The 13,028-nt window shown below is 40.9% G+C and overlaps 1 protein-coding gene across 12 annotated transcripts in view; it reads right to left on the bottom strand.

Annotated features, from left to right (window-relative positions):
- LOC128734982 (protein alan shepard) overlaps nt 1-13,028 on the bottom strand; it is a 370,743-nt gene that overhangs the window by 285,348 nt on the left and 72,367 nt on the right. The window contains exon 1 of one of the 12 annotated variants that reach the window (XM_053829416.1): nt 7,547-8,056. The exons of the other annotated variants lie outside the window; for them this stretch is intronic. Within the exon in view, the coding sequence (XP_053685391.1) occupies nt 7,547-7,591 (45 nt within the window). The 5' untranslated portion in view covers nt 7,592-8,056. Of the gene's footprint in view, nt 1-7,546; nt 8,057-13,028 lie in introns of those variants that run through there. 12 annotated transcript variants of the gene reach the window in all.

Below are 13,028 nucleotides of genomic sequence, written 5' to 3'. Positions count from 1 at the left end.
AGTTTTGCAGTAACGTTCAAGCTCACGACTCACCGTTGACTGCACGATTCTGAGTTGTTTTCCGATGTCCCAGCGAAAGAGTTGAGAATTTTCCAGGTGGTTGCGCAAAGTCAACTCGCGACGTTACTCTTCGGGTGACAGATGACACAATTTATTTCAATTTTCAAATAATTGACAGCGATAAAAATACAATGTAAACAATACACTCTAAACTACTTCTACCAAAATTTTCAAAAGAAAATACTTAATGGGCAATTTTCCACAGCGTTTTTCCGTGCATTAGTTTGCAATCGAGCTGCAAACTTTTCGTATTGATTCATTGTATTCGTTATTGGCTGCTTGGGTGTGATGAAAATAAACATAACGCAATTGCTCAAATATCACGTTCTCAAGTAATAAAGAACACAAAGGGGGGGACAGTAAAAAAATCCAATTGCATTCGATCCCAATATGTCCCATGGAAATCAAATAAATCTTTCACCAAAGTGGAATAAACTGCAACGACCGAATCACACATGTGTAACAACACTCATTGCTGCATGTACGCAACGTACACCGATAAAACATTCGAACAATGCTAAAGCTACATACATCATTATTGTACACAAGCACAATTACAAACGGCGCAAAAAGGGACATCTTCGTTTCGCTTCTGTTACAGTGCCGACTTGCGATTGCACGGCAATGATAACATATTGTACAGATTCTCCTCCAATCGCTAACGTCATAATCATTATCACAGTCAGCGTAAGTTTCATGCCGCACAGCGGCCACTCGAAGCATGAAACCAACGTAATCATCATCGTCATTATTACTGCTGTTGCAACCAGGCAGCGCCGCAGCCGGTTCCCGCACACACCTCCTACCGGATACCGGATAGTTTGGAGATGCCAGCCAACAGACCACAGAAGCCGGAGGAGAAAATTAAGATTGGCCAGCATTCGAGCGATTCGCAACGGAATGTGCCGTTTGATAAGACAGAATAGAACATTTCGATGTATTTCAGTTGTGTGAATAAACTCCCCGTTCGCCATTACTGAAAGTCGCGATAGTAATTTTTCGAATGCTCACAACATCAGCGGCGACCGGCCTTGAAGTCGCACATTCCATACATTCTACGAAACGTGCTTGCAATATTAACCTCCCTTCAACCGCTCAAAAACACACACACACAAACCGACGGGCTATAACAACTGTACCTATTTGCACAACTACCGCGACGTCGTCGACGGGCTGGTCATCCGCGGTACATTTCGCCGAATTGACCAACGGCGATGACGATGCGGTGCGAAACGAGAAAAATCATTAATGGGACAACACTCGAACCGGTGGCATCGGTGGCGAATCCCGGAGCGACCATTACAGCATTTTTCGAATGCCTGCGAAACCGTTTGCACCGTTGCATTCGTTGCATTGCATTGCGACGGCGTTGTTGTACCAGCTTGAACGATAACGGTTCGTAGCCAGCCACGAAACGTAACCCTTTACAATCCTGAAGGCACTACCAGGCCATGTATTGTATTGGATTGGATTTGAATGTACGTGTCACCCATTTACCGGCAGCGGTTAATTGCTTCAATAGGGTACAATGTCCGGCAATTAGTGTCTTAGTTGGGACGAGAAAAACAAAATTGTCCATAGCAGAGAAGTAATATGTACTAGTAATTGCTATGACGAGCAGAGATTAAAAAATTTAACATTTTGGTGCACGCGAGAAGTTCAGATCGCTTAATTTTCCCTCCTCATAGAACTGATTTAACTGGCTGAAAAGGAAGAAGAAAAAATTTGGTAATAGTTTCACCTTAATGACGGATATGTATTTCCTTTTTATTCATATATATGACCAACATTGGACTCTATTTTCGGAAGCTCGGGTATTCTTGAATCCTTGTATTCAGCGCTTAAACGCAGTGACAATATGTTACTTCTGGCCTGGTTTTTCACATCTATCGTGCGATATCGAAGATTATTAGTTGTTAGAGTCGATGCTAGCTCCTGAAAATACCTCGACGATGTCATCAGTAAATCACTTCCGAATGTTTAGAACGTGAAAAATAAATGCTAAAAACAGTTAAACTTGCACTTGAACTTCTTTTTGTAGCTTGCGGTTTCACCCGTCTTCTTCAGTTTAATTTCAGTGTATTGTCTCAAAATTTATAAGGATACAACCGTATTTCGTCAGCAAATTCTTGTAGTGCTTCATTGACTATTTCTTTGCTGCCAGATTTGAAATGCGTTACTGTTTGTTACAATTTGTGCGTTAAAACTTCTCAAACCAGTCCTGTTCTTTCATTGAGGAACTCCTACCGGCTCTTGATGACAACTCCGAACTCCATATGAATTAATCCAACACTTTTGAATGAGCTGCCTTTGCTTCACTGGTGCTTCTGGATTTCCTATCAATGGTGAGACGTTTTCCGAATGATTTCTGAAACGTAACGTTGACTTTGGGATAATCCAACAGTTCAGACAACTCTCGAGGAGAGTGTCCCAATATTTTTGTAACGTGCATGTGACTTCCTTCAATATAAGAGGGATGGCCTAGAATGTGGATCGTGTGTTGTTTACACATTATTGGGGTAGTTTTCGGTAGCATGTAACTGGTACAGAACAGAAGTGTCGAGTTGGTTGACAGCTTCCCAAGTAGCACACTTTAGGTCCATTTAGTTGAAGCAACCGGATTACGACTGAAATTGGTCATATTTCGGTTACCACTTCAACTTTGTAACAACCGTGCTAGTAGGGTTCCCGCGTAAATGGGGAGGTGATTCAGTCGCGTAGATGGCGAACCACTTTCGGAACCAGAGAATATCACATTGGCGATCCAATGCTAAATTGAACCTACAAGGTGATTGTAGAGGTAAAATATGTTTTGTAGCGCAATATATGGGTCATTCGGGTGGCATTCCGATCGAAATTGTGGATTGCTTCAGCATTCGTTTGATTTGCGAAGTTGTTCGAGTTATCTTATGCAGGGTTTGCTTAAAAAAGGGACATCGTAGCAGGATAAATAAGTGAGCAAGTTGTTTAAACATTCGATGGCAGCATTTTTACTGGGTGGAATAGCGGTGTATTCATTGAGCTTCGCACGTTTTGCTGGGAAAAGGGCCCTTTGCATGGAAATCGCATTCGCAACAACAAATGGTATTAAAGTTATACATGGTAGAGGACATTGCAATCAAGTGGATTTAAATGCATATTCAGGATGAGCCGATGAAAGCCGTGGCCAACATGTATTACGATTGAACCGGGAAAAGTCAATGGTCAATTTGGTTCAACTTTACCCTGCGAAAAATGAGCACGAGGTGGTCGACAGGTGGAAGCAGTTCTTCGATGGGCATCTCAATGGCGCTATAATAACAGGAAACGGGACGGAAGGTAACCTAGGAGCTTTTGTTTCGTCGTGTATTTCCAATAGCAAATGATTTCGTAGGATATACGATGCCGTCGAACGCGAACAGCGACAAACTGACGCGGCTGATCAAAGCTATCCAGCGAGTGATGTGCTTCGAGGGTGTTTCGGGACACTTTCGTGTCTTTTCAAATCACCAATGAAGGTGTTATCCGGCGAGCGGGCATTGAGCCGAGAGAAACGATCTTCGGCAAAAGTAACCAACTCCTAACCTTCTCAAAAGACCTCGACATCATTAGCGACAAGTCGCCTAGGACCGAGTACAGCGGAGAGGAATTTTTGATACAACAAGAGTCATCCCGGCTTTCTGCTGCTAGAAATATTTAGTACACCAACAATGTAAGTAATTTATAATTGACGCATGGGGAGGATGTGGCAGCATTGCATTATTGCCATAGTAGAGAATTTGCATGGAATGTGTAACATGTGTTGTTACACATTACTTGGGTAGTGTCCGGTGGCGTGTAACTGGCACAGACGCAAGGTAAATGAGGTCGTGAGTCAGTCGCGTAGATGGCGATTCGGAGGATATCACAGTGCACTCATACTTTCTCATTATAGCCTGATCTATCTGTTGTTAAGTGTAGCTACCTCTTCCCCTTCCTTTCCACTCTTTCCCCTCCTTACCCAAAAAATTTTCATTACTTTCCCCTACCGTCCCTCCATCAATTGTAAAACCATCGTTTCAAAAAATATTAACTAATCTATCTTGTGAAATATCATGTTCGCTTTTTTACGTTAATCTTTTTCTCTTCAACTAAAGTTTCGCCACCTTGGCGGTATATTTGAACTGAAATGCGTTTAAATGCCAAATTTCGTTCATCGTTCATTCATTCATTCACGATTCATAATTCTAGCATTTCACCTATTTTATAAAACCAATACCAAATTAAAAAGTATTATTGCTCTTGTTTTGAGCATAGCAAAAAAGCGTTTGTCGATAAAATATTGTGAAAGTGTTATCATTGATCAGCTGATAATTCATACATATTACCATTTGGGTGAATTACGATCCTTGAACACCCAACTGCAAAGACTAAATCTAAATATATGAACCCACAAGTAGTAGCAGGTGCCATTAATGCCATCCCCTAGCGCCAATTTTATAGAATTTAAGATTCGAATGAGCAAACTGAATTCATCAATGAACGTATTAAACGAGTTCTTGATGTGCACATTCCACTTCGTGTAGTGAGCAACAATAGATCGTCAAATACGTGGGTTGCCTTGGAAGTGCGAAAATCCATCATCGAAAGGGATATGACTTATCAAGATTGGCGTAGAGCTGCGATGCAATTGCATCGCAAAGCTCAGGCACATCAGCAGTATAAGAGGTTGAGGAATCGTACGAATGTTTTAATTTCAAGAGCTGAATAGCTTTATTAATACCCGAATTGATTCTAAAGCTCTTTGACAACGAGTCAAAAAGTTGGGTGCTTGCAAAGAATCTTTTATTATTGACTGTGAGTTTGATCCCGATGACATTAACCGCCATTTGTGCCGAATATCACTGTAAACAGAAAACCATAATACTTTTATGGACAGATAATACTTTTCAATATTTACCCAATGGCTTCACATTTCGATCTGTGGAACACTGGGAAGTTGTTAATGCAGTTTGTAGTGTGTTTGGACGATTTACCGACTAAATTTATAAAAATAGCTTTACCACTGGTCGTCTAACAATTAACACACATGTACAACGTGTACATATACATGTGTACATGTACACATCATATGAACTAGTAATTTTCCTGCTTGCTGGTAACACGCAAAAATAATCTCAAAATTCGAAAGGAATGTCATCTGAATGCGATGTCCAACACAAGACTAAGGGGGGCTCCGTAGCCGCAAGGTTACCGAGTCTGCTTTGACAAGCGAGTGGTCGTGGGTTCGAATCTTAGTAGAATCAAGCCATTCGATGTCAAGTGACTTTAGCATGGATTTATTCAGGCCCCTCCATTTTACCCGTCCTTCGTGCTGAATTTTATATTTACTCTCTGAAGCCTCTTGACAGTGCAAACGTCCCTCCTATAGTTAAGTGTACTGGTCAGAGGTAGGAATGAGTCCTCGCCAGGAACGGCTATAATATGGGATAGTGCTGGCAGCGAGGAATAAGTGGGTAAAGTACTTCAAGCTTTGAAGGAAGGGTAAACCCCAATACACACAAGCACGCATAAAATTTAATAAGCATATCGCTCACTCAATAGCGATTATAGCAAAAAGAAATGAAGTGCTGGTCATACAGCAAACACCCGGGCGATATTACAATAGATCAACTATTCTGGTCGCAGTAATGAGTCCACACATGGAAAAAACCCAAGCCCAATAAGCATCTTATGTCCTTTCTCTAAAGTCTTTGAGAAGCTAACTGGAAATCAAATGACGAGTCACATAACGGAAAATAACCTGCTATCGGAATATAAGGCCGGATGCCGGAAAGGTCAAAACATCAAAGCAGCAGTCGTTCGTCTATACGATGATTTGGCAACGGCCTTTGATCAGAAGAGTAGTTCTATATTACTGCTGCTAGATTTCTCCAAAGCGTTTGATACAATTGAACATTGCAGATTTTGTACCAAACTTCGAATGCAGTTTAACTTTTCGTTCAGTGCAGTATGGCTACTCAGTTCGTATCTTGAAAATAGGCTGTTATTAGTGAAAAAATATGCAATCGGCTTCTGCCACTGTCACATCCGGTGTACCCCAAGGATCAATACTTGGACCGCTTTTATTTTGCAGTTACATCACTGATCTGCCTAATATTCTTAAGCACTGCAACATACAATTATATGCTGACGCCGTATATCTCTGTATCAGCCGTTCTGGATCTAGTATTCAGGAATTGATGGTAGTGGGGAACGAGAACCTCGCTAGGATTTCTCACCGGATATTGTAATGGATGGACAAGTGATCCAGTGGACGGAGAATGCAAGCAACCTCGGCTATGTGTTCCAAAGTGACTAACAATCAACAAGATTAATGGATTCGTCAAGAATGTTAAAAAATTTATGCCAGCTTAAGCAATAAAATAATAAAATACGTGCGGATTAACTATGTTAATTTATAATTTTTCTAGATGATTATGGTACTTTAAAATAATTTTGTTTTAGAAAAACAGGGTTAAAAATTGTAAGTTAAATTTGAAAGTTCGTCAAAAACTATTCCAAAGAAGACCATAATGGGACTCACAGGGTTAAGTGCAATAACGGCACCGCTTGTATGAAGCGACAATGACGTACACCGGATCAGGTGTCACTGGTGGCAACTACCGTGTGTGAAACAAAAAAAAAACCGAAACGAAATTGCATTGGCGGCGCCATATGCTAGATGCAACTCGAAATCTGCACCAGACGGACGCAGTTTGATAAAAGCGTACTAAAAATTTGAATTATTTCCCCTGCCGCACACTGTATGTCTCTCTCTCTCGCTCACTCTCTCGGTGGCCACCCCAGACAACGACGGAGACCCCCCGCCCCTGCTGCTTTCCCCTTAGGTTCAGCAATGCACTGAATCCCGTCGCGTCGCCTGTAACACCTCATCGACCTCCCCGGCCGGTTCGATCTTCACGGAACGGAACGACAACCAAAACGCAGCAACCAACAGCAGCCGCAGCAAGCAGAGTACACTGACTTCTCGGCAGCTCGTTTTGGATTTCCCGTTTTTGCAGTCTGTCTTGTACTTGCCACGCTCAATGCCTTCGCTTACACATACACTAGCAGTCAATGCACATGATTTCGATCACCGCCCGTCTCTTGGCGTCGACGGATGGTGACGGTGTTCTACAGCAGCGCCTCGATTCATCGTTTCTGTAGTGTACCATAAATGGTGCAAGACGTTCTTGTCTTGTCCGTTTTACTCTTTGGATTTACATTTACTGTTTATAATTCATGTGTTTTAGCACGTTTTTACGACCCGCTCATCCGTCATTTCATTCTCAGCTCGGTTGTTCCCGTGTCTTCCCCTAATTACTACCAACACCGACTTTAGTATATAAAAATTTCCGCTTTCGCGAACTTCAAGTATTCAATAACGGAACAATGCCGAGCGCCGAGCGCCGAAGCCGGAAGTATCGCTCCTCTGCATATAAGCGACAGGAGGAGGTAGCGGGTGACGTCGCCTTGAGACACTTACCATCATCTTGTAGTTTGCTCTCTTGGTTTCCAGGAAAACTACCATAACACAACGTATCGGAAAGCTCTGGTGGTGCCGATGGGTGAGAACCAGAGGAAATGTTTTTGCTTGTCTGTTTGCTAATTTACACACCGATTTCAGTCCGTTTCCACTTCAAATAACTTTCGAATACTGATTTTTCACTAAGAATTGAGCAGTCTAAATAAGTTTAGTCACTTTTGGAAGCACGAAAAAACACCATTTAAACTTTTCTACACAAGCAAATACTCTGATATACAGTGAACAGCAAAGTCATTGAGTATCTCTAACTCCAAGAAGACCTTGCCGTTGCTATACCTGTCTGCACCGAGGTCAAACTGAATCACACGGATTTGCTGGAAAATTCGAACTTGACCACTCGCGAGGAACCGGAACTGGTCCTGTTCGGGATGAAAAATCCAACGATTTCAAACCGGACAGTTTGGGTCCTGTCGAACACACGCAAAATTTGGTGAAACTTTTCACTTTGACTTTTCCGATATTGATTATTTTCCACCGCACGTACACATCGCTCGGGACAGCTTTACCAATACATCGGTACGGCAGCGCTGGCTGAGAAGCTGAGAAAATGAGAAACTGCCGACGCCCGGCAGAGTAAAACCGAACCGAGAGTGGTGGCGTTTGGGCTGAGAAAATCGAAAAGAGTTTCCAGAAGGTGACGATTTTAGGAACCTTTGTAACGAAGTTTTGTGTCAATCTAACTTTTTTTCGTTTTTAATAACCATAAACACATGGTTTTTAATTGTCGCAACTGGAACTATCAAAAGATTACAAGTCAAAATCGTCTTATTGGAATTCGTGAGAGCCACTCCCTTTGAGCTGTGAGAACAACCGAGCATGAGAGAGCAGCTCCCTAGCAAAAGCTGCTCTCACGACGAAAATCCTCTCATCATTCTCATTCGCTCTTGCTACATACTTATACTTATAACGAACACGCAAAGCATGTGTGCATGTTTTCATGCCATTTCCCGTTCGTTTCCCCCCGCGCAAAAGATTGTGCTAGTTGGATGGAGTACGCAAGCACCTTCCGTACCCCTGCGCCTTAAATTAATGCATCCGTTGTGGGACCGGTCTTCGTAGTAAAAGAACATTCCTAACGAATTGAGCCTAGCCAGTTTTATGGTTTCAAGTGCACAGCGACTCCACTTTGATCTGCTGCTGTTTCTGTTATTGTTGCTGTTACTGTTGCCGTTGTTGTTGTTGGTGGTGTTGTGGCTAATCTGCTGTGACATGACACAGCATACCAAAACTGCTTGGGATTCTGCTGCGGTTTCAATCGCGGGCTGAACAAGCGCTGATGGTTGGTGGTTTGGCTACACGCGCGGATCATCGCGACCGGTTTCGGTGTGTGACCGTACCGTAGTCAGTCGAATCGATGTTGCCTGCCTGCCTGCTTGCCTGACGCGGCAGACTACGTTTTGTAGCCGAACGACTTAACGAAGTAACAATGATCCGATTATCGCACATTGCCCGTTTCCCGTTGTTGACACGGAACTGTCGAGGCGAACCGTAGTTTCAACCGTTTGTCACCGCAGTCAAGTCGAGAAAGATGAGATCAAACTCATTACTTTAGCTAGGGAAAAAAGGGACGAGAGGACCGGTCATGGTACGACGGTGTACGGGCAGCCGACGGTAATGGGATTAACGGATTGTAAAGCGATGCTAAGTGTTGTCCTTGGATGCCTAGCAATAACTTGTAGATTTATTAAGTAGCAATGACAGTTTGATTGTAAATTGTGACCTTGTTAGGGTCTGAGTGATGTAATACAATTAATCGAAGATTGCTAATGGAATTAAATGTGTTTCGTCCTTTGTTTAATCTCATTTTTACCCACTCAGCCTGGTCGAATTGGGACAAAATTGGAATTAAATTTAACAAAAAAAGTCATGGAATCGAAAACAGATTTTTAAAATTTTCAACGGCTAACTTTTCATTACTAAACCAATATTTTATACTTGACACCAACGAAATAACTGTTTCCAAAAAGTAGCCGGAATTAAAGTAGATAATAAATCACGAATGACGTAAAGTTATTTCACTTCATTTATTTTAAAATGTTTTACTAAAAGTTATAAGTAACAATGCATCGTATTTATATTTGTTACTCCTTCTTGTTCCATGCAACGTTCCATCCCATTACTGTGTATTCCACTTAATCTAGTTTATTCTGCAAAATGTATCAAATTTCATTCTTTCCCAGCAAACTAACGAATCAATTCATCTCAAAATTTGATACTGCTTTGACTAACGTCCCGTTATTTTTCCCCATTTACAAGTGCTGGAGCAGCTGGTAAACCATCGCGAGCAGGAGTAAAGCATCCTCGGCATCTTTCACGTTGTCAGCAAAGCTATCAAATGTATTTTTCGCTATTATCGTATTACTCTAGAGCTTCGATTATTTTTGATAAATTTTCCCACACACGACTTCAAAGATATCAAGAAGCTTGTGCTTTATGCCATTTTGTTGAATTATTTATCTGTCAATCAGTCACGTGTTAACACAAGCATTCAAGTCGGTTGTTGTTTTCGCGATATAAAAAGAAATTATTAGGTATAACTGAGCCATTTCATACGAACTTGCAAGTCGATGCCAGCTGCCGTCCTACGATTCGGTTGAAAATTCAGCTTCTAGGAAAAATTACTTGCTGAATTGTTTGTTTCGAAAAAAGAAAAGTTTTTGTTTCCAATTTTTCGGAATCAAAACAAAAGTAAAGATGATGTTTTTAATAGAAATTGCTTTGAATAGAGTAATTTATGCTCCGCCAAAGCAAAGAACAAACTTTTGAAGTACTGAAGTCTGTTCCATTTAGAGATTGGTCGCACAAAATTTCCTATTTCTCCATGTGGAAATAAAGTACAAAATTTGTAAAAATATATTTATGCAGGTTATTAACCTTTAAGGAAAAACTACTTGACAAATTCGTTTTTCCTGATAAATGTTTGAACTTTTCGCAGATTATTTCCTATCATTTTTCACGCAACGATATTGCGAACCGTGTCCTCCACTTTTCCGTATCAGATGGTATTTTGATTGTTATGCCACACTTTCTCAATTCACGCCTGACAATTAGACAATATAACAAAATCGAAAATCTGAACGATTTAATGAGTTCATAAAAATAGTATTATTTTACTTATACAGTGGGATTTCGAATTTGGCATGGTTCGATTTTGGCATGCCTCGATTTTGGCAACAAAAGTATCCGTTTCTGGCAACACAAAATATTTTACTTCCAAAAATATGCTTAAATATCAGTCAGTTTCCGCATACATACTTTAGATGACGAAAAAATATTGCCCTAAGTGTGTCCATAAAAAAAGTTTGCGGTTTCGAACAATAATATTTTTATTTCCGTAGGACTACGTCTTACCGCAGGTCGCCAAAAACTTACTTGCACCGCACGGATAGCTCTTGGCGGATTTTGTAAACATAAAAAGATTGCAATCGTTGATTAATAACATTTTGTCAATTTCTAATGCACTTACATTCAATTTTTTCATATCAAAAAAGGGTCTCGATTTTGGCACGGTTTCGATTTTGGCGACATAGGCGATACACATTTGTTGCCAAATTCGAAATCAAACTGTACCATTTTACGACATCTCGGCTATAATGGCAGCTGGCTAAGTCGGGCCAGAACGTTACGGGATCGTCATGTGATCGAATTAATGACATAATTATTTTCTGAAGACACTTATCCTTGTAAAGTTTATAGTTGCTCTAGTGGAGTTAAATCTTTGTTTTCTTTCCACAACTCCTGTTTTTACAGATGATGCATAGATAGATGATTTCACGAAGACAAATTCGAACCCGTAGAATGCCCGTACGTTTAGCGAGGTAATATTTTTGACCTAAGATTTGTACAAAGTCCATTTTAACATACATTTCATCGTTCATCAAAATGGAGCTGTTGAGCACGGTATTTACAGTCGATTTTGGAAATTTGAAATTACTGTTAAAGCGTGCGATAAGTAGTCTGCCTTCGTGGCAGCAACCTGAAAGAGAGCGAAAGGAGCGATGAGCTCCTAGACAAGATATAAAATGAAGTTCTAGATAGAACTGTCACCGGCGAAATAAAACATAATGAAATTCGCAGCAGTCTGCGAGTCACACGGGCAAAGATCCTTGTCTTAAAAGAAAAGATCCATGAGTCAGTTATTCTTTTTACGGATCAAGATCTTTTACTTGAATCAAGAGCGGATTACATAACTTTTTTCAACATTGAATTTCACTATTAATTGTAAGTTTTAATTATGTATAATGTAACAGCGGGAATTTTCACGACAATTTCAACAATTTTAGCCAATTTTTGGAAGTTTCCAGGCAATCTACTCGAACGTGATTGATTTTCGACCAAAAACTAATGCTTCAATTGCACTTGTCAGATAAATAGGGGAGTGAAAACCATCATTTATACTGCTATCACGTTTAAATTTATTCAATATTTAAAGGGTATCCCACATCAAATTGCATCACGGAGGAAACGCTGTAGAAAGTCACCTAATTGACCGATCCTTTTCAAACTTTCAGACAAGAAAATATAACTCATTAGTAAGCTTTTGGCATATTTATTTCATTCAACTTCAATAACATAACCGTATGCTCGCACTTTACGCTTAACTCCACTCAAAAAGTTTTGTGCAACATCTCGCCGCAGCTTCTTCTGAATGAAAACCCACTTTTTCTTCATATCTTCCTAACATTTGACCTCTTTAGGATGCGTCCGTAGGGCTTGCTTCATAATAGTTCATGTCTTTGGGTACGAAAGTAACTCCATTGGCTTCGTACCACTCTAGGATATCCTTTGAATAGTGGCACGAAGCTAAATCCGGCCAGAAGATCGTATGGCCTTCGTGTTGCTTCAACAGAGGAAGCAGAAGTTTCTGTAGACACTCCTTGAAGTAGATCTGTTCATTTACAGTCCCGGTAGTCACGAACGGCGCACTATGTTTGCCATATGAGCAGATCGCTTGCCAAATCATGTATTTTTGGACAAACTTTGAAAGTTTCAGCATCCTTACTTCCTCCGGAACATCAAACTTATGCTGGGCTGTGAAGTACAGTAGCCCCGGAAGCTGCCGAAGTCCGCCTTGACGTTAGTCTCATCATCTATGATGAGAGAGTTAAGAATTTTCCAGGAGATTGCGCCTTTCCGGGAAACGCCAGTTTTTGCAATTTTCGAAAAACTGACCGCGATAAAAATACAGTGTAAAAAATACACTCTAAACTACTTCTACTTAAATTTTCAGGAGAAAATATTCAATGGCTAATTTTCTACAGCATTCCGTGATGCAATTGGATGTGGAACACCCTCTAGGCAACTACCCGAAACAACAGTTCAGTTTTCATAGTAGTTTTCATAGTATTCAAATCATTTCAGCTAGCGACCAGTAGCTGTCCCGGTTCGGCGTGCGGGTGCAGTGGACGGGGCTCCATAATCC

The sequence above is a fragment of the Sabethes cyaneus genome, chromosome 2, assembly GCF_943734655.1.
Source record: "Sabethes cyaneus chromosome 2, idSabCyanKW18_F2, whole genome shotgun sequence".
NCBI lineage: Eukaryota > Metazoa > Arthropoda > Insecta > Diptera > Culicidae > Sabethes > Sabethes cyaneus.
The sequence above is the reverse complement of the archived record's forward strand: the minus strand, read 5'-3'. Positions and strand labels throughout refer to the sequence as shown.